The 21776-nt window shown below is 31.8% G+C and overlaps 2 protein-coding genes across 2 annotated transcripts in view; both read left to right on the top strand.

The window, feature by feature from the left end:
• Nucleotides 1-21776, top strand: part of LOC125872983 (transcription factor LHW-like) — a 177976-nt gene that overhangs the window by 27500 nt on the left and 128700 nt on the right. The gene's annotated exons all lie outside the window — the stretch shown is intronic.
• Nucleotides 468-4483, top strand: LOC125872982 (receptor-like kinase TMK3). The gene is made up of 2 exons (XM_049553809.1): nt 468-3120; nt 3610-4483. Exons 1-2 carry the CDS (start codon nt 687-689, stop codon nt 4110-4112), a joined length of 2937 nt encoding a protein of 978 aa, XP_049409766.1. The 5' UTR covers nt 468-686; the 3' UTR covers nt 4113-4483.

Genomic DNA, 21776 nt, shown 5'->3' on the forward strand with positions numbered 1-21776 from the left:
TTCATATTTTTTTAATTTTGTTTAATGAAATTAGTATAATTAAAATAGTTAATAATTTAGACATGAGATTCTGAAGATCTCATTGTCCATTTAATTAATATATATTTTCTCTCTCCAATAATAATTATCCACTATTAACTTGCATAGAAACAATAAATAATATAGGTAATATTACTATACTATTCTTTGATTTTATTAAATTTAATGCTTTAAAAAATATCTTAGATAATAAATATATGTAATAATAAAGATAAAATAGACACAAAAGATACATTATCTCTTGATTTTTTAAATTGGACAAGTATTGTTGTTGAAGGGGGAGTAGTCAAATCCAAACGAAGATTTACTATAAAAAGGAGAAAAAAAGAAAGAAATAAAAGTAAAAGAAGAAAAAAAACAGAATTGTGAGAAATCAAAGGACAGAAGGAGACAGAGAAAAAAAGGTGTCGTGAATTTGTACTTGTCTTTAGGGTTTGATCCACACTGCACCACAACTCTTTGCTAAACTCATCTCCATTTCTTACAAAATTCACTCACATTATTAAAAAAAGGTACCATTTTTACAACAATTTATAGTTATTATGTACTTGCATCCTTATATGTTACTGTTATGTACTTTGTTCATTTGGGGTTTACAATTCTTGAGAAAAAAGTATGTAATTTTTTGATAATCTTGAATTTTCATCATGTGTGTATATAAGTATTGTGATTTCAGAGGTGTTGTTATATACTTATGTACATTAGGTGTATTTCTTGTAAATGTTGTTTCTGGTGTAACAAATTTGAATGATTTCAAGATTTTGAGTGATTTTAGAAATGGATTAGAGAATCCTGAACTATTGAAATGGCCTTCCAAGGGGAATGATCCTTGTGGTCCTCCTGCATGGCCTCATGTGTTCTGTTCTAGTGACAGAGTTACCCAAATTCAGGTTCAGAGTTTGGGTTTAAAGGGTCCTTTACCTCAGAACTTGAATCAACTTGATAAGCTTCAAAATCTTGGTCTTCAGGGGAATGGTTTTAGTGGGAAATTACCTACTTTCAATGGATTATCTGATTTGAAATATGCATACTTGGACAACAATGAATTCGATACGATTCCTGGTGATTTCTTTAATGGTCTTAGCAGTGTTCAAGTTTTGGCTTTGGATTATAATCCGTTTAATGAGAGTGGATGGTCTATTCCGATTGAGTTGCAAGATTCAGCTCAGTTGACGAATTTTTCTTGTGTGCAATGCAATATTGTTGGACCTGTGCCTGATTTTTTTGGGAAATTGCCTTCTCTAAGTGCATTGAAGCTGTCGTATAATCGTTTGACCGGTGAGATACCGGACAGTTTTCGTGATTCAATGCTTCGGATTTTGTGGTTGAATAATCAGGATAGTCCTGGAATGACGGGTTCAATCGACTTAATTGGTACTATGGATCAGCTTATGTTGTTATGGCTTCAAGGCAACAGTTTTAGTGGACCAATTCCTGATACAATTGGTGATTTAAATGACTTGAAGGAGCTGAATTTTAACGGAAATCAACTCGTTGGTCTGATTCCGCAAGGTTTAGCAAACCTAGACTTGAGTGTGTTAGACTTGAACAATAATAAGCTCATGGGTCCTATCCCAAAGTTTAGAGCTGCGAATGCTACATATTCCTCAAATTCTTTCTGTCAGCCAACTCCTGGTGTTCCTTGTGCTCCTCAAGTTAATGCACTTTTAGATCTTCTTTGCGGTTGGAATTATCCAGCCAACCTTGCTCCTGAATGGAGTGGCAATGATCCATGTACAGGTCCTTGGTTGGGAATCAGTTGCAATCCTAAAGGCCAGATTACGATTGTTAATCTACAGAACAAGAACCTTACGGGTACGCTTAGCCCTTCACTTGCAAACTTGGATTCACTGCTTGAAGTTCACTTAAAAAGAAATAGTTTGCACGGTCGAGTTCCTGCAAACTTAACAGAGCTCAGATCCTTGAGATTGTTGGACTTAAGTGGGAACAATTTTGATCCACCATTACCGAAATTCCGGGATCGTGTGAAAGTCATTACAGACGGAAATGCTCATCTTGTTGCTAATGTAACTGCGGCTCCTCCTCCTCTGAGTATTAGCCCATTTCCTCCATTGAGCCACAGTCCTAAATCAAGCAAGGAGTTACCATCGAAAAGCCCGTTTCCCGGTGATAATCAGCCAACATTATCAGATACACCGCCCTCCCCAGAGAAAAGTTCAGGTTCAGACTCAAAGTCTCCCAGTGGAACCAAAGGGCAGACCACATCAGAGAACCATGATAAGACCATGATCATTGTAGTTGTGAGTGCAGCTTCTTTCGTCTTCACTCTTCTTGCCGTTGTTTTGTATTTCAAGAGCAAGAGAAAACGAGACAAGGATTCAGGTACTATTGTTATCCACCCCAAAGAGCCATTCGATCAAGATAACATTGTTAAGATCACTATCTTAGAAGATCCCATGATGTACAGCTTACAGAGTGGTACTACAACAACTACTACAACTAGTGGTGGAACAAAAGGTAGTCGAGTGATTGAGATTGGAAACCTTGTCATTTCAACCCAGGACCTTCGGAGGGTAACCGATAATTTTGCACCAGAGAATGAGCTTGGTCGTGGTGGCTTTGGAGTTGTTTACAAAGGCGTAATTGAAGATGGAATTCAAATTGCAGTGAAGAGAATGGAATCTGCCATTATCAACAGCAAGGCATTGGATGAATTTCAAGCAGAAATAGCTGTGCTTTCTAAGGTTCGACATCGCCATTTAGTTTCACTTTTGGGTTATTCCATTGAAGGAAATGAGAGGCTTTTGGTATATGAATATATGTCAAAGGGCGCTTTGAGTAGACACCTTTTCCGCTGGAAGATCCTGAACTTAGAGCCTTTATCATGGACAAAGAGACTCAATATTGCTCTAGATGTCGCTCGAGGAATGGAGTACCTTCATAATCTTGCACACCAGAGCTTCATACATCGCGATCTCAAATCATCAAACATTCTTCTAGATGATGATTTTAGAGCAAAAGTTTCTGATTTTGGATTAGTGAAACTCGCTCCTGACAAAGAAAGGTCCGTTGCAACAAGGCTTGCTGGAACATTTGGATACCTTGCTCCCGAGTATGCTGGTATGTGTGCATTTTTTTCCATTGGTATCTCTTTCTTAGACACTCGTTTTGACTGTTCTGGTAAATATTATCATTTAAGCATCAATTGTATTTTTTACGCTCGGGTAAGCTGTTACATGAACACATCTCTACCTGAACGAAACCAATACTCTTTTAGTCCCTCTATTTTAAGAAATGCATCAGTTCTATAATGAAAATCCAGACTGCTGAATTGCGCTTCTGACCTTCCAAGCCCTTCCTTCTCCAGCCAAAATAGAACAGAGTAACTAATGGAGCATTTACGTTTTTCCTTTATGTTGTCGGTGTGCCTACTAAATTGATATACCTCGGACATTGATGTATCAATCTCGCATCATTCAGTGATATTCTCATTCTGTTCACTATCTTTGTTAAACAATTCAAGTAGAAGGAATATTTTAGTTCTCTGTCTTGTTGAACGAATTACCTAGTCACCTTTCATATATCCTAACTCACATTTTACCTCTCCAGTGACCGGAAAAGTCACAACTAAAATAGATGTCTTCAGCTTTGGGGTGGTGTTGATGGAACTTGTGACTGGACTAACAGCCCTTGATGAGCATCGGCCCGAGGAAACTCGATATCTAGTTGAGTGGTTCTGGCAGATAAAATCGAATAAAGAAAACCTCCTTGCTTCCGTTGATCCAGCTCTTGACGTGAAGGAAGATATCCACAAGAGCATTTGCACTATGGCTGAATTAGCTGGACATTGCACTGCAAGAGATCCCAATCACAGGCCTGACATGTCACACGTTGTGAATGTGCTTGGCCAACTAGTTGAGTCTTGGAAACCCGTAGAAGAGTTCGATGAATATTCAGGAATTGACTACAGTCTACCTCTGCCAGAAATGTTGAAGGACTGGCAGGATGAAGACACTGGAGACTTCACCAGTACTAGTCAAGATAGCAGAGGAAGTATTCCTGCTAAGCCTAATGGATTTGCGGATTCTTTTACATCCAACGATGCTCGATAGGTGAAGTTGGTTTTGGCTACCAAAGTCCATTGCTTCCTTACTATTAGTTTTGCTAGCATTTTCGACATGAATTTTGCTTTTGGCTCGTGAAAATAATCTATGGAGGCGTTGCGTCCAGTCTATAAATGGTGAATATACAGATACCGAGTTGTCATGAATGATTGATCAAGAGATCAAATTGGTGTCGTTCAGATACAGAGCAAAAAACAGAAAAAACTTTTCAATTTAATGTTGTTTACACAGTTATTTGATTTGAATGTTGCTTGTAAAAGTTATATTTATAATAGGTTGGTCCAATTTGCTGTATAAGTTATTTACATGACACTCTTGAGAATCTTATGCATGAATTTGAGAGTGATGCTCAAATTAATAATGCAAAAAAAGGTTTGATTTTCTTGATTATAATAAGTCTAATTGGAGTACTAATTTTGTATACACTACTACTACATGCAATTATTTAGTAGCAAATATTTTCGCAAAGAATTAATTGAAAGAGTAATATGGGAAAAAAAACAATTAATACTTTGTTTTTTCAGCATAGTAATCAACTAATATGACGAGGATGTAACAAACTTTACAATTAATACTTGTCACTATTGTAGTGAAGGAAATATATGAGCCGTAATAACAATTTTTCGGTAATATATATGAATCTCAAAGGGGTGATTTAGACATCGAATCCAAATACAGTATGCATGAAAAAAAAAACTGATTTTGTTGGATCTTACGCTTGGATATTTTTGTATAAATACAATTAGGGTGTTCACGGTTTGGATAAAAATCGATCCAAACCAAAAAATCTAACCAAATCGATAAAATAAAACCGATTTTATTTGAGTTTGGTTTAGTTTGGTTTGATTTTAGATTTTTGAACCGATAATATTTGGTTTGATTATGATTTTATTCGAAAAAATCGAAGAAATAAGCGAACCAAACCGATGTATTATATACAAATATTTTATTAATATACATATTTAATATATTATTTTTATAAACAAATTTAAAGGTCTCATATATGTTTTCATTATAATTTACTTTTTGAAAGCAAAAATGTCCAAGGTGAAAATACTTATTTTATTGATTTCATGAATAAGAGTGTCAGTGACAATTCTCTATGGGACTAAAAATATTGTTAGTAGGCGTTTGGCCATGCGATACCATATCACGATATGGTATCGTGAGATGAAATCAGCGTTTGGACATGCGATTTTACGTTGATTTCATCTCATGATTCCATATCATGAGAGGTGATATCATATTCTCCAAAAACCATGATATGGAATTACATGGTGATATCATATCATGATTTGAGATATTTTAATACAATACTTGATCCATTAGTTTATATTTTGTTAAAACAACTCCACATTTATATCTACTAACCATTTGTTTCATATGTAAATAAAATTTATAATCACATCATTATTTTTTAAAATTTATTATTCTCACCGACATAAAATTTATTATTCGCACCCACATATAGTCACTTTAACTCACACCTCACGATTGTGAAACTTTTCAACATTCACTTGAAACAATTAACCGGCATGTTAAAATAGTTGCCAAGGCAATTAGTAAGATAGCACCAACATTTATACAACCAAAAAATATGACTGGTGTACATTCCAAAATTCGACATAATACTCGATTTTGGCCTTGGTTTAAGGTAAAATTTCAATCACATTAATAAATTTATTTTATGGCCTTAATAAGTGCACATTTATATTTTATGTGTAAGTTATTAGTATTTAGTTACATATTTCTGCCACATGGTAACTTTAAATTACATCCTTAGAATAAATATTATTTATTTACACAAAATTGTCTCATTTACGTCACATATGCTTTTAGTAATTCTTTATAAAATGTTTTTTGGTAGATAAATAATATGTTGTTGATGCAGTTTCCGAAACACAAAAGGATTTTTAGTTCCATACAAAGGACTACGCTATCATTTGCAAGATTATCGAGGAAGTGAAAGAGAGCCTCAAAATGCCAAAGAACTATTTAATTATAGGCATTCATCTCTACGCAATGTGATTGAACGGACTTTTGGAGCTTGGAAAAATAGATTTAGAATATTGAAACAACGCATGAACCATTATGATATTGATACACAAGTGAAAATTGTCATAGCTTGTGCTGTGTTACATAATTATTTGCGAAAATACCAAAGTAGTGATGAAATATTTATGGTCTATGAACATGAAGATATAGTTGCGGAGGATATTGACCAACAAATGGCTCAAAGTAACAATGTTGGTTCGTCTTCTTGGTCACATGATCGAGAAATGCAAGTTCAACGTGAGGAAATTGTTTGTACTATGTGGGAGGATTATATTAAAGACTAGTACACTACAATTTATGTTCAATTTTTTTTATTAAATTAAAGTTAGATAAAACAATTACTTAAGTGGAGAACAAATAACTTTGTAATAATTTATTATGCAATTTTATAATTTTTTATTTATTTGATAAGATTGAATAAAATATTGGGGCTATTTTAATAGTTTTACAACTTATGGGATTTTTTTGTATATAAGAAAATATACAACACAAAAATTTTATATCGCATGTCCAAACAAACCTTCAATTTCATGATTCCATATCATAATACCATATCATGATTCCATATCATGATACCATATCGCCAGTGGCGGATCTAGGACTTTTAATAAGGGGGTTCAATATCTAAAGAACTAAACACACGTACTAACTGAAGGGGGTTCGACATATATTATATACACATAAAAAATAATTTTAACTATGTATAAATAGTAAAATTTTCCGTCGAAGGGGGTTCGGATGAACCCCCTAACAGAAGCCTAGCTCTGCCCCTGCATATCGCATGGCCAAACGGGCCCTTAATGTCTCTTCCTTCTAAGCCAATATAGTGAATTTTAAAGCTTTAATCATAATAAATTCAGTGATAGAAAGTTCAATAATTTCAGTTATTCTAACTATTTTTTTTGTTTTGAGTGGATTGTTGCCACTTTTTTCACATTTTGAATGAATTTTTCCTTTTATTTTTGTGTATGGTTAATAACCAAACCAAACCGATAAATGTATATTATACTTGGTTTGGTTTGATTTTGATAATTTTAAAACCGATTAAGTTGGTTTGATTTTGATTTTGATCAATAACCGATCCAAACCGACCCGTGAACACCCCTAAATACAATATTTCTTTAAAAGAAAGAATATAATTAACAAAAGAAATCTTATTGTTGAAAACTATTTGCTTAAAAGAGTAAAAAAATCACGAGTATCTTTTAGGTTACAATTCTCTAATAAAAGAACAAGGAGTTTTAGGTAACAATTCTATAATTACCCCTTAAATAGACACTTTAGTACTATATTCTTCCTAATTATAACTGACTTTTTCAAGAAAGCACCTTACACCTATTCTCTGCGCATTACTCAGAATGATAATTATCTACTATTTTTTTTTTTTTTTAATCTTAATAGAGTATGTGTGAGTAACATTCAAGACAATAATATCAATGTAGTCTTTCACCTAGGAGAGGTGAGAGCTGAAATCCTTTTGTTTTCTTACTTCAAAATTCATTGAAACTTAGATAAGAAATTCAATTTCAAGAATATATTATTTTCGTTATAAATATCCAAGTTCACTACGATAAAATCTTCATTGATTCTCCAATATAGTACTTGATCTTAACTTTTACACAATAACTTGAGAACATTGTATGACTCGATCAAACTCTAATTATATTTAAAGCACTACATAAAAAACACTTTTTTTAAACAATTAAAATTTCCTTTTTTTTTTTCTCAAGACTATACACTTGACAATATTTTTCACACGCTAACAAAAGTCACAACATTTTGGGTTTTTTCTCTTCTTTCTTACTTATTTTATGTTTTTTTCCCTTCTTTTCCGCTTTAGTACTACTTATTAATTTTGAATACATTTTTTAAAAACTCAATCAAAATAAGTATTAATATATATATATATAAAGGTGATTCCGCTGACGAAAAATCATGCGTACGCCACTGAACACAAAATCTATTACACATGTTACGAGATATCTTTTATACTAGGTGTTTAGAGTAAAAATAAGTTGTTTCTTAAATGAACTCAATTTCATCCCCACTGTCTCACATTTCCTTCTTTTATGAATACTTGTTGGACCTATTGGGCCAGCTTGCAGTTTTACAAGATTTAGAGATCATAATAGAATACCTATGTACATTCTATTTACATAGTAATCGAATGTGATACATTAAATTATGCCTTGTTACTTAAGATAAGTAAAATAAAAAATTAGTTTTTATAAAAATGTAAGATCAATTTTTTTTAGTAGATCTTATTTAGAAATGAAATAAGTAATTGAATCATCAAAGCATATAAATATTGATCAAGACAAACCTATTTATTAAATTGACTCCTCACAGTTGGTCGACCAAGGCAACTCATATTGTTTTATTAAAAATAAAAATCAATTAGTAAGTAGTAACGATCACCACAACACATTTGCATGAAATAAATATTGATCAAGACAAACCAATTTGTTTGTCTACGTGTTCAATTTTTTTGATAAAATTAATATTGATCTACACGTGTATCTCGTACATTGCACGTGCATTTTGTATATGCATCACACGTATATCTCGTGAGCTAAAGAAAGAATATGGTGATCGTGTATCTCGTGTGTTACATGTACACATCGACATAAAAAGAATATTAGACTGAATTACAATACCACGTAAAAGACGGAATAACTAAAAAAAATAAGAATAAAATTGTCACGCTTATAAGTGGAATTTTATATACTAAATCAGATCTATCAACACTATTATTTGCAAATTGAGACTGCATACATATGTGGTATGACTTGTAAGGTGTTGATACAAATGAGTATTTGGCGGCAGGAACAAGCTTAGTCCCCACACACATTTTGAAGAAGATACGTTCACGCGCTAAATAATAGTGTAATACTTTTTTTATGACATGTCAGTGAAATGTGTTTAATAGGTACTTATTTTGAATAACTTAGGTGTTCAATAGCTATAACTTTTAGTTAAAGTGTCCAAGTGAATTGTGCGGACAACTTTAAGTGACTATCGATGACTTAAATTTTAGCATAGATATATCCCAAATAGTGAAATAGTAATTTTAGCATAGATATTATCTCAAATAGTGAAATAGTACTTCAAATAAAAAATGTCCAATCAAATTTAATATCTATGCTAAAATAGTAAACTTTATATGTAGTGAGTTACATCAAACTTTGGCATTTTTTAGGACATGCGTATGATAATTTTATTTTGCATTTGGCGTTTTTTAGGACATGCGTATGATAAAAGGTTTGCAGTTCGTTTTAACGAATATTTATCTATTATTCAGATTGTAGTCCCTTATAGCAATCAGATTGTGCGTTTTAGAGAAGAAAGATTCTTGACGAACGCGTGAGTTTCTTACCATTCTGAATAACAGATAAATATTCCCTTATAGTAAACTTTATATGTAGTGAGTTACATCAAACCTTGGCCTTTTTTAGGACATGAGTATGATAAAAAATTTTTGTTATACGTCAATTTTCTTAACAGTTAGTAATAGTATATTTTTTTGTTATGGGTCAATTTTGTAAACAACGCAAGTAAGGCTTGCGAAGCCAAGTTTCCTTCTATATAAACCCCTCTTCTTGAAATACAGAGAATAGCTGAAGAAAAAAAGTAGTTTGAATACACTCGAAATACACTCCAAAACAGAGAAGTTAACTCTTTTAAGACCTTAGTTTCGTTTCTTTTTGGTGTTGTCCATTGCTCTCTCACAAGCTCATTTGAACTCGAGGTAGCTGCTCGGATTTCTGCCCAGGTTCCTTGTTTGTTGTTTGTGTTCAAGTTTGTGTAGTGGTGAAGTCCCTTCAAGCTTGTCTCGTCCCCGTTCACAACCTTCTGTAACAGATATTGAAATACACGTGTAATGCACGAAATGTACATGTAACACACGAGATACACGATTATCATATTCTTTCTATAAAACACGAGATATACGTGTGGTGCATAAAATAGATGTGTAATGTACGATATACACATATGAAGCACGAAAAGCACGAAATGTACGTGTAATACACATAATACCCATGTAATGTAAAAAATGCACATATAATACATGAGATACACATACAACGCACATTGATTTTAATTTTGTTCAATATAATTATTTACTTAAGAGTTGACTTTAGTATACCAATTTTATTGAGCCACCTAAAACATATGTCATTATCCTGATTTCAACTTGAAATACTATTTGTAGATCAATATTAATTTTATCAAAATAAAATAAAATTGAACATGTAGACAAACAAATAGGTTATCAGTTTTTATGAGATTTTAACTAGAAACTCTCAAAAAGGTTATTCATGTGAAACCATTTATTTCTTGCAAATGTTTTGTGGTGATCGTTAGTACTTACTAGTTGATTTTTATTTTGACTAACAATATGAATTGCCTTGGTTCGACCAACTAAATTGAGTGTAAATCTAGTAATTCTGATTCATGTATCTGATTTAAAATTTGTTGGAGTGATGAATCTAAATTAAAATTTAAAACGAAATTATTATTGTTTTTTTAATTGAATTTTTTTACACAAATTAATAAAATGGAGATCGAAAGAGATACCAGAGAATTGTGCGTGCATTGAGAAGAGGAAGATGCAGAGTATCGGTCGCCATTAACATAAAACAGGGATAGGAGTATTTGTTAGGGCATCTCCAACCCAATCCTCTATTTTACTCTCCAAATATAGAGTTCTCTATTTTTTCAGACAACCAACTCCAACCCAATTCTCTATTTTACTCTCTAAAAAGGAATCTTTTTCTCTCTCCTCAATATTATATTATTATTTCTATTTCATTCGTATTTTCTTACTATTTCATACTATAAATCCTTTTTTTTTCCCCAAATAATTACTTTATATAATTTTTAACGTGATATAAAATTATTTTTTATTCTAAATTTTTAAATAACATAAATTGCAAGAAAATATAATATAATACATAAATTAGGGGACAAATTCAAATAAAAGTGACATACAATTACATAAACACTCAATTTTTAAAATTATTACGTCGCTCCCATAAATGCTCTATTAATGCATTACGGAGTTCAAAATGAGCATTTTTGTCCTTAATTTTTATTGTTACGTAATAAAGTAAAACACGTGTTAATTAATTAAAATTGCGTAAAATGAATTATTAATTCAAACACATGAGATGCATGTATTAGATTGTTGTATACATTATGTGCGGATAAGTTTTACTCTATTAATATCTACATATAATTTTATTTATCTAAAATAACTTTGAGATAACTATGAGAATCTCATCCTACGGTTAAAAATATGGTGAAATTCATCCAATAGTAAAAATCAAGATTACATTCTNGACCTACCGAATTTCTAAATTATTGTTGTGATCAATTAATTATTATGTTATGTATTGTATGTTATCTTGTATTTAAATTATTATGTTATGTATTATATTGTATTGTTATCTTGTATTTAAATTATTATGTTATGTATTGTATTGTTATCTTGTATTTAAATTATCATATCATGTATTGTATTTTTAAATTAAATTTTTTCATCTTGCCATTTTAATTTTGCGTATTCTTTATAATGAAAATTAATAATAAAATAAAATTTTATTATTCACGAAAATTAGAAAAAAAATTAAAATACTATTAATTTGAAATTAAAATAGTATATATTAAATAATGTTTTTTAAAAATATTATATTACATTTAAAAAAGAATTATGAATATTAGATATTTAATTAATGGAATTATATGAAAAATAATATGTTAACTATAAAATAATAGAAAATAATAATAAAATAATGAAAAAGTGAAATAGAGAGGTGAATAGTAGTTCTCCAAATTTGGAGAACTACTATTCACCTCTCTATAAATGGAGAATAGAGAGTAATTTAGAGGGTGGTTGGAGAGCCCTTTCTCTATTTTACTCTCCAAATATAGAGAATGGAGAGTAAAATAGAGTGGGGTTGGAGATGGTCTTAGTGGAGGGAAGAGCCATTTGAATTTTCGTTTTAACTCCAATATAGAAGAAATAAATAGTACTAGAAGAAGTAAAATGTAGGAATAATGAGCAATTAATTATTTAGTGCGCATTCCAAGTAGGAATAGTGTAATTAATTAAGTTACTAGTAAATCATGATTAAACAGAGCAGACATTTGAGAATGTAAAAACGTATAGAAAAGATTGATAGCAGCAAGATGCGTATTATTAACTGCAGGTTGAGCACAGAGTATATAGAATCTATTACAGAGCCAACTCCCACTTTCTGTTATGCTTAATTACTCTGTCCTATCACCACTGTGATTTGAAGTATTGAGTTTATTTCCTCGCAGGGTGGAATGAGATAAACAAGGATATTTCAAAAAATTATTTCATCTCATTTTTTATTTGAGATAGTAATCTCATTATTATTTTAATACAAATGATCATCTCTAAAATAGCTAGTAAATCAATTTGATATAAAGTTTCAAATTTTATTCTTATGCCACCTATCAGGACAACTGCGCATCTTCCTTTCTCACTGGCAATATTAAGGATAGTACAGAGCCCAATACAGCTGCAATTTTTTTTGACAGCAGAAGCTATAAATGCTGTAATGATTTAGAGTCGAGTCGATTCTAACATACTCTGCCCATTTTTTGCATGTTGTTTAACTCGATAAGCATAAAATTATGATAAATTTTCATAATATTAAACATATCATGTAAATGTTTATCACGATTAAAAAAACATATTATTAAAAATTTAATATAAAATTTTAAGTTAGTTTTTTATACATTACAAATTATATAAAAAAAAATTGTAGTTATTTTGATATATTATTCATTGTCGCCTGATTTATATCCTAAGAAGTAGTTCGTCCAACTTTTGAAGAGGAATCTTAGAAGCAGTAAAATTATCTTAATGTGATCGATCAAGAATTTGAATTGTGGAGTAGTCATTAAAATAAACTTGTACATGTAATACCTCTTAAGATGCGATCATTTTGCAAAATATTTTATGCACTAATTTATACTACCGATACATACAAAATCAATTATGTAGGAGTGGAATTGCATAAAGAACCAATGTTATTCTTGTTCTATTTCCGTATGATATTGGACCCAACAATCAGATAAGACTTTATGTCCATCTATCTCTGGACAACACATGTTTCTTTGTTATTTATTAATGGAAATACTGTCTTATCAGATTATGATTTATCAAACACTTCTATGTAGGTGTAATTGGCTTGTTGACAGAAAACAATTGTTTCATGTAAGTGGAAAAAAGAAGAAGAAATTTAGTGTATATGTTGCCTCTCATATGATGATTATTATTGGCTTGTGGCCCAACTCATGTTGTAAACTTGATCTATCATTCATTTGATCACATCACACCATTAAATGTTGTTTTTCCAGAATGTGGAAATGACATCATTTAAACAATGAGTCAAAATGAGGACAATAAATCCAGAAGATCAAACCAGAAAAACACAAAAGGAATTGCTTAGACGGAGCTAGCTTCTCAACCTCTCTGCTATTCAATGTGAACCCTGCCTTAGGTGATAATATAATGCATAGAAAATTTTCAAATAAGTAGATGAAAGTGTAGTGTAAGTGAAAACAAACACTTATGGGACATATAGATTGAAAGTTTCATCCTTTGCAACTATCTTTTTTATGATATATTATAGATGCTCTAATTAGTCTTTGCCAACAGTTTAGGATTTAGTGATGCAATATGTTTGGTAATTGCACGGTAGATATATCACAAATCAAATTGTTAGGTCTCTGTATGTCTTTACATGCACCATCTTTTCTCTAATTTCATATCATGTGAAATTAGCGTGTACAAAAAAAAATTATACATATGTTGCTTCTTTCGATGCACTTTCTAGGTAGTGAGTAAGAAACAAAATCTTGTTTATGTCACATATATTAATTTCATAAAACACCGAGTCTAAGGTAATTATCCCATAAGAAATCATGCATTCTTATATTCCTTCAAGTACATTTATACATCCGCATATTGCCCCAAATGATTTTTCATCTACACCTATACTGTTTGGTGAAATTAACATTTCTGTTTAGAATAGACATGCATAATTTTAGCATATTGATCTAACTACATCTAGTTAAAGACATGAATTATAATATCGACTATTGCTTTGATAATTTACATTTATCAGACATAAAAATTTGTCTTATGATGACAACTTTTACATTAAATAATTAACAATTTATTTCGTCTCCGACAAAACAAAAATAATAAAATTATATTATAATTGAGAAGGTGGAATAGTTATAGTTATATAACTTTTGATCCAAAAATATGAAAGGGAAATTACCAGCAAAGAAAGCATAGTAACAAGTAATCTTATGTCTTGGGCTCGTGCCAATCTAGTATAGATATAAGAGCCTTAGGTGGTCATATAGAGATGTGAAGTGCCTCAGTGGCTAGATATATAATTGCCTTCAAGTCTATACAGGTTGCAAACCAGTTAGGCTTATCCCTTATTTGTCAGTTGTACGATACGATAATCAGTTGCAGGAAGAAATTTGAGGTGCTTCTCATAGTTTCTGCTTAATTACTTGAAAACTTAGAACCTACCTTAGAGTTGATCAACAGCCTTTAAAACAAAACGAGTTTCTAAATGCATCAGATAACAAAAGGCATCTAAACCACCAGGATAACAAACAAACAAACAAAAAAATGGAATGTATAACCAACAATTAAAATAAATGCACTTCGAAGATAATCCAACAAATGTCTTACCATTAGTCCTGCGATGCAGATTTTCTTTTTCCAAGCATAGACCTTTGATCCTTCCAACTTCAACACAAAAGTAAGAAAGCCATCAGCGCGACAAAACTCATCACAGACTAAATGATGAGCTACTGAGGAAAAAGAAACAAGTGGAAGAGAATCTCATGCTACTTATCTTTTCTACCATTTAAACAAAATGTCATGACCAAAGTCGGACATCCAAAATCAAAGTTGGAATATAAAAACTGCCCTCTCTACTATGCGAATTATGTTTCTTTGTCCCCTTTGCTTCCTCCCAAAGGAGGGGGGGTGGGTTAAAACAGATCGAGGGATAACAGGGGTTAGAAACAGATACAAAGAGGGAGTCTAAAGAATAGAAAAGGATGAAAGGCATAAAGTAATCACCCAGTGTATCAAATAAAATCAACTAAACAGGGGCCTAGAGTTGTGAGGCCACCATTCGAGGAGGGGCAAGAACAAGGACGATATGGTCCTCGCATGAACAAAATTCAGGAAATCATCTGATCCGTTAAAGTGGGGGGTAATAATGGAAACCACTCTCGCTGGGAGCTTATTTCGTGTATACACAGATTAAAGGATATTCATGAACAGAACAGTGGCAGACTGCATCTGACTAGTACACCCCCTGAGAGCTAGACAGTCATGATAAGTGCAAATAACAAGGATAATTTCTTATTAGATGTGACAGAGTCGGAAAGAATGAAGAAAGCCCTGAGGATCAGTAACAGTTATGAGAAGTGAAAAAGAACAAACCAATTCAGACTAATTAATAAAATGGGTAAGGCTAGCATGAATAACAAAATGCATTCACATAGCCATCCCATTGAAGAAGTTGATCCCGAATGTCAATAGGAAAATTTTGGGAGAATTTCAAAGACACATTTAGTGAGACTGGCTCTCTCTTAACTGCAACTATTGCCATTTCCAATTCTTTAAGACTTATGTCGCATTATCCAAAAGAATGGCAAATGATGAAAGGCATAAACTAATCACCCAGTGTGTCAAACCAAATCAAATAAACAGGGACCTAGAGTTGTGAGGCCACCTTACGAGGAGGGGCAAGAACAAGGACCATATCACAGACTGCGCTAACGTGGGGGATAATAATGGAAACAACTCTCGCTGCCCATCCATGTCGAAGACCGGGGGGCTCATTTCGTGCATACACAGATTAGAGGATATAAATGAACAGAATAGTGGCAGACTGCATCTGCCTAGTACAACCCCCTGAGAGCTAGACAGACAAGGATTATTTCTTATAAGACGTGACAAGAGGAGGAAAGAATTAAGAAAGCCCGGAGGATCAGTAAGAGTTATGGGAAGCGAAAAACAACAAACCAATTCAGACTAATAAATTAGCAAAGTGCACTCACATTGCCATCCCAGAGTCGGGGTCGACCCCGTAGTCTGAAGTCTCAACAGGAAATTTGTGGGAGAATTTCAGAGACACATTTAGAGAGGGTGGCTCTTTCTTAACTTCAATGATTGCCATTCCCAATTCTTCAGGAGTTACATGACAGATGGCTACAAACGTGTCATCATTCAGGCAAAACAATCGTGGCGCATAAACTAAGTAACGATGATCCAACGAAAGTGACCAACTTAATTCAAGACTATTGGATCGAAACCATTCCTTCCGAACATAATCATTACCCATATAAGCACAGGTCATTGTTGAGCCAATACAAAGTTTTGTCACATACAACAGCCTCGACATAGTTGGCAATATTGAATAGAGTTTCACTACCGGCATATTGTTTGAACCGATTCGATTCTGCCAAATTCAAGTCTGGATGATGTAATTCCTCCTTGTGAATCAAATTCTCCTTCTCCAGATCATAAAGGAGCAAAAGACCAGTGCATACTGAATAAAAGACTATTGTTGTTTCATCCACGGCGGCGGCGGCCTTACAACTTTCAATATTCTTAATATGTGTGAGGTTGGACAGGTAACTCCATGTTTGGGAGTCAAGATTGTAATATTCACCCCCATATGTCCAATTAGGGTTCTCACATTCGTCGCCGGCGGGTATAAGCTTATTGGCGCTGATGACATAGATCTTCCTACCGAATGCAAACACAAACGGAGTGTACCAGCGAAGATTCCTTTGAGGTAATATGAGTTCCCAGGTAGAATTAGGTTTTGTGGTATTATATTTATGCAAGTTCATACCGACGGTGAAGATGTAATTTCCCTTTTCTTCCTTTAGTCCTCCGATGCAGTAGATGCAATTATCAACAACGGTCCACCCTGTCATATCTTCAACGGCATTCGCTTTCATTTTTTCAGCGGTGAAATCGGTAATGGGAGAAAGTTTTTCCGGCAAGGATTCTAAATCGACCATATAATATTCCTCCAATCTATTGCGGAAACAGATCACTGCTGGATAACCGGGGTAGGTTTCCATTGAAATTGATACGATTTTTGGTCTAGGATTTCGGATTTTTTTGTCTCTCTTCGTCTTCGTCGTTTGTGTTGATAGGGATTCGGGAGGGAGAGTCCCTTTGTATTAGGGCCGAAATGATATGGTTGGGCCCAGTCAGTAACGACGAATTGACTAGCACTTGTCTTTTTCACCAGGGAAACAATATGCAAAGTGAAATTAAAATGTATAGATGAATAATCACTTTGTGTTGCAACAAGAGGCCACCAAATGCAAATATTAAGGTGAGAGCTATGGATAAATATTGTCCATAATTTGACAGTCTTCATCTTACTACACTCATGTCAAGAAAAACATTAGCATAATCAATCAAACTAACATATAAAAGCTGGGGTCTACAGAATGATGTTGGCTGGTACAGTATATTCATTTTGTGAGACAAAACAAGTTTAATATATATATATAAAACATAAAGTCTAGCTATATCCATGTAAAAAATAGTTAATTACGCAAGCAAGGAGAATTTTTCATTTTATGTTTTTCCTAAAACAAATGAAGTATATATATTCTATTTGGATATGATTCTTTGAGCATCATTTTGGTTAAGTCATCCAAGATATATTTTAAAATAGAAAAAATTACTTATATACATAACTTTAATTTCCTTATTGCTCATTGAACTTTCTAATATGTTGGTTAATAGAGTTTCATAATTTATTTTTTGTTGAATAAAAGGAAATTTATATATTTGATAAAAAAAAATAGAATAATATTAATTGAAATCAAAACAATACATTAATGGATCTTCAAAATAATATCTGATAAGCTCAGTATCTTGTTTTTTGAAGCAAGTCTCTTTAGTAATAACTATAAGGGAGTTGTATAGTAGAAGAGTGCAGGTTGCATCGCGCTCTAGTAGTTTAATGTTTAATACTAGTATCGGCTAGGCAGGTTGTACATACATCATCTGCTAGTTCGGTGGTTTCTGTAGTGGCATAGCCACAACTTTATGACCCTGTAAATTTTTTTGCTATATGTTATTTACTTCTTTCTGATTAAAAAATAAAAATAGCAATCTCATTTATTTATGAAAAATAGCTAAATTTTAAAAATATTATAAAAAATAGTAATATGTTGTTTTTATAGGATACAATGCAAAATAAATACAAAATACAATTCATTATATTTTGAGTACAATTGATACAGAATACAACGTAAAATAAATACAAAATACAACTATACTATTGAAAGTCTTAGTATGTTTGACACCATATACTTGTACTTTCAATAGTATTGTTGACACTTTAATGGTGTTGGTAAATGATAATTTGTATACCAAGAGTTTAATTTGAGATAATATTGAAATTTTTATTGATTGCATGGTCAAAGCAATGTCCACAAAATAGCACAAGATACATGTGTGATGCACGAAATGCACATGCAACACACGAGATACACATATAACGCACGAAAAACACGTGTTGAGATCAAATTTGTGCAAATAAAACTTTGTTTTGTTGAGACCAAAACAAAGAAAAAGCTAAATTATATTGAATAGATTCTTGTCATTGTTATAAGAAGTTGAACTCACCTTGTGATCTGTAAGGAATCTTTGCCTGATCATTCATTGATTTATAACAAATCATTCTATTTATCAACTTCATTTTCTATATTATAAGTGTATATACATATTTATCCCTTTGTTTATTCCAGGTGGATTAATTTATATATGGACGAAAAAGTATGACTGTGGATGGAAAACTTCATTCAAATCTAATTTCTCAAAAATATATGTCCAAACATTAGCTACAAAGCAACCATCAATGGATTTGGTGCAGTAGATGAGGCTGCTTCTTCAATCAGAGGTCTCAAACTTGAGCTCTGAATATGAAAAAATTCTTGATAAGGAGTGCTACCTCTTATCTTATGCGAACCCGAATTAGTCGGATTCCAATATAATATCGGACACCGGGTGGGAAAAAAATGATACAAATAAATATATCCATATTAGGAATATTCCCTTATATTTTCTTAATTGAATTCACACCTCAAATCCATGAAATAGCAATTGGAAGTTTTTGAAACTCTTAAAAGACAAATTCTTTAATCATACTTGTATAATTAAGTAGTATAAAAAGTAAATTGTGACAGCATTAAGGGTGTGTTTGGTATGAAGGAAAATGTTTTCCTTTATACCAAACACACCCTAAATGGAAAGAGAATTTCAAGACCTTTCATTTGATATCTTATGAGCCACCTAAATTAGCAAAATTAAAATGAATTAAAACTCAAAACATGTGACAGTTAATATAAGAAATATTTATTAATTGAATTCACACTTCAAATCCGTGAAATAGCAATTGAAAGTTTTTGAAACTTTGAAAGACAATTTCTTTAATCATACTTGTATAAGTACTAGACGAAAGCCCGTGCGCGCATATATATAAAGGACAAATTACTTATGTACACAACATTACTTTACCTATTCTCAATATTTCCCTACTCTTTTACTAAAATACAAAAATCCCTTATTTTCCCCCAATTCAACTTAACCGGATACTTTATTAGTTTAAGTATCCGCCCGTTATTAATTAAAGTATCTGCGCTGCTATATTATGCATCCGCCCATCAATTTAAGTATCCGTCCGTTATTAATTAAAGTATCCGTGCCAACTACTTAATAATTTAAGTATCCACCCTTTATTAATTAAAGTATCCGCGCTGCTATATTAAGTATCCGAAAGACACTAAAAAAGGGATTTTTGGTAATTAACGAAAGAATAGGGATAGGAAGTAATTTCTTTCTTATACTATGTGATTTGCCTAATTTTTACATATATAAAAGCATGTCTTGTTTAGATATTAAATTCCTTATTACACTGCCTATGATTGTTCACACTATACATATTTACATCTTTGTAAAGAAAAGGTAAAATTATTGATGCTTTGTAGTTGACAAAATATATGTAGTTGCAAAGAGAAGTGTTTTAGGTTGTGGAGGCATAACTTAGTAAAAATGAAGCTAGTATGACTGATTGACATACCCTCTTAAAAATCCCAATTGTTAGAGCTTGAGAAACGAATGGCCTGATTTATTATGATTAAAAAAACATATTATTAAAAATTGAATATGAAATTTAAAGTTAATTTTTGATACATCGGTCAATTAATCAAATTATATAAAAAAATTGTTGTCATTTTGATATATTATTCATTGTCGCCTGATTTATTGGCCTTCGATGTTTCAATTGTTACCGCTTTATTATTTCGATCCTAAGAAGAAATCTTGAAGCAAAGCAGATAATCATAAAACAATCACTAATACTTACATTAAAATAAACGATACATCTAACATTTGTGATCATTTTTCATATCATGCTAAAGCAAAATATTTTATGAGATATGGTTCAAAAGATTTGAGATGTGTTGGATGGATGGTTATATTAGTATGAAATCAAAGTGGTGATCAATTATAAGTCGTGTATTTTTAGATGCCTTTGCTGCATGCAGTTACTTTTGGAGGCTCTGCTCTGAATTCTGATGTAAACAGTACATGATGAAAATCTAAACAAGTCAAACACAAATAATTACTACTCCTATATTACATGTTTATACATTAGAGTAAAATTAAATGGCACGATCTTGCAGGACCACCTAAATGATAGAAATTGCCTTTAGGCTTCTGGCTCCAAAAACCCCTAAATTTCCCTCTAAAAAAAAAAGAAAACCACCTTTGACTTTTCTTTTTTATTTACTTTACTCATTTTATTCATTTACTTTACTCTTCAAATATTTTTACTTTCTTTTTTACTTATTTCATTTTATCTCTCATTCTAGAAAATGTTTCTTAATTTTCTCATGTTTGGTTGACTTAAATAATTTAGAAAATATTTCTCAAATAAACTTATTTTCCTCAAATTATAATTTTTTCCTTACATCACTCCGTACTCCGACCCTCCCCATTCAAAAAAATAAAATTATAATTTATTTTTAAAAAAAAAAATCAATTTATTTGTTACTACACCTAAACTAGCCCATTCCCCAACAAAAAAAAATTAACAACTTAACAATTTATTTTTGAAAAATAGTTCAAAGTTAGATTTTTTTGATTTTTTTACCCCGCTCAACTCATGATTGTCCCACCCCCCACTTTCCAAGAAAAAAATTAAAATTTATTTTTGAAAAATAATAATTAAATTTTCATTTTCTTTAGCCCACACTTACCCCAACCACCACCCCCCCCCCCAAAAAAAAAATTATATATTTTTTTTAAAAATAAAAATATATATATATACATACTAGTGAAACTATTCGTGCTTCGTGCGATTGTAATGAAAATTAATAAATTAATTTATTTTATTATTTATATAAAATAATTCTATGAGTTGATAATTTTTAATTATAATGAAGTAGTATGAAATATTTATTTCAAGCCAATGACATAAAAGA

Source organism: Solanum stenotomum, chromosome 8, assembly GCF_019186545.1.
Source record: "Solanum stenotomum isolate F172 chromosome 8, ASM1918654v1, whole genome shotgun sequence".
Classification (NCBI taxonomy): Eukaryota; Viridiplantae; Streptophyta; class Magnoliopsida; order Solanales; family Solanaceae; genus Solanum; species Solanum stenotomum.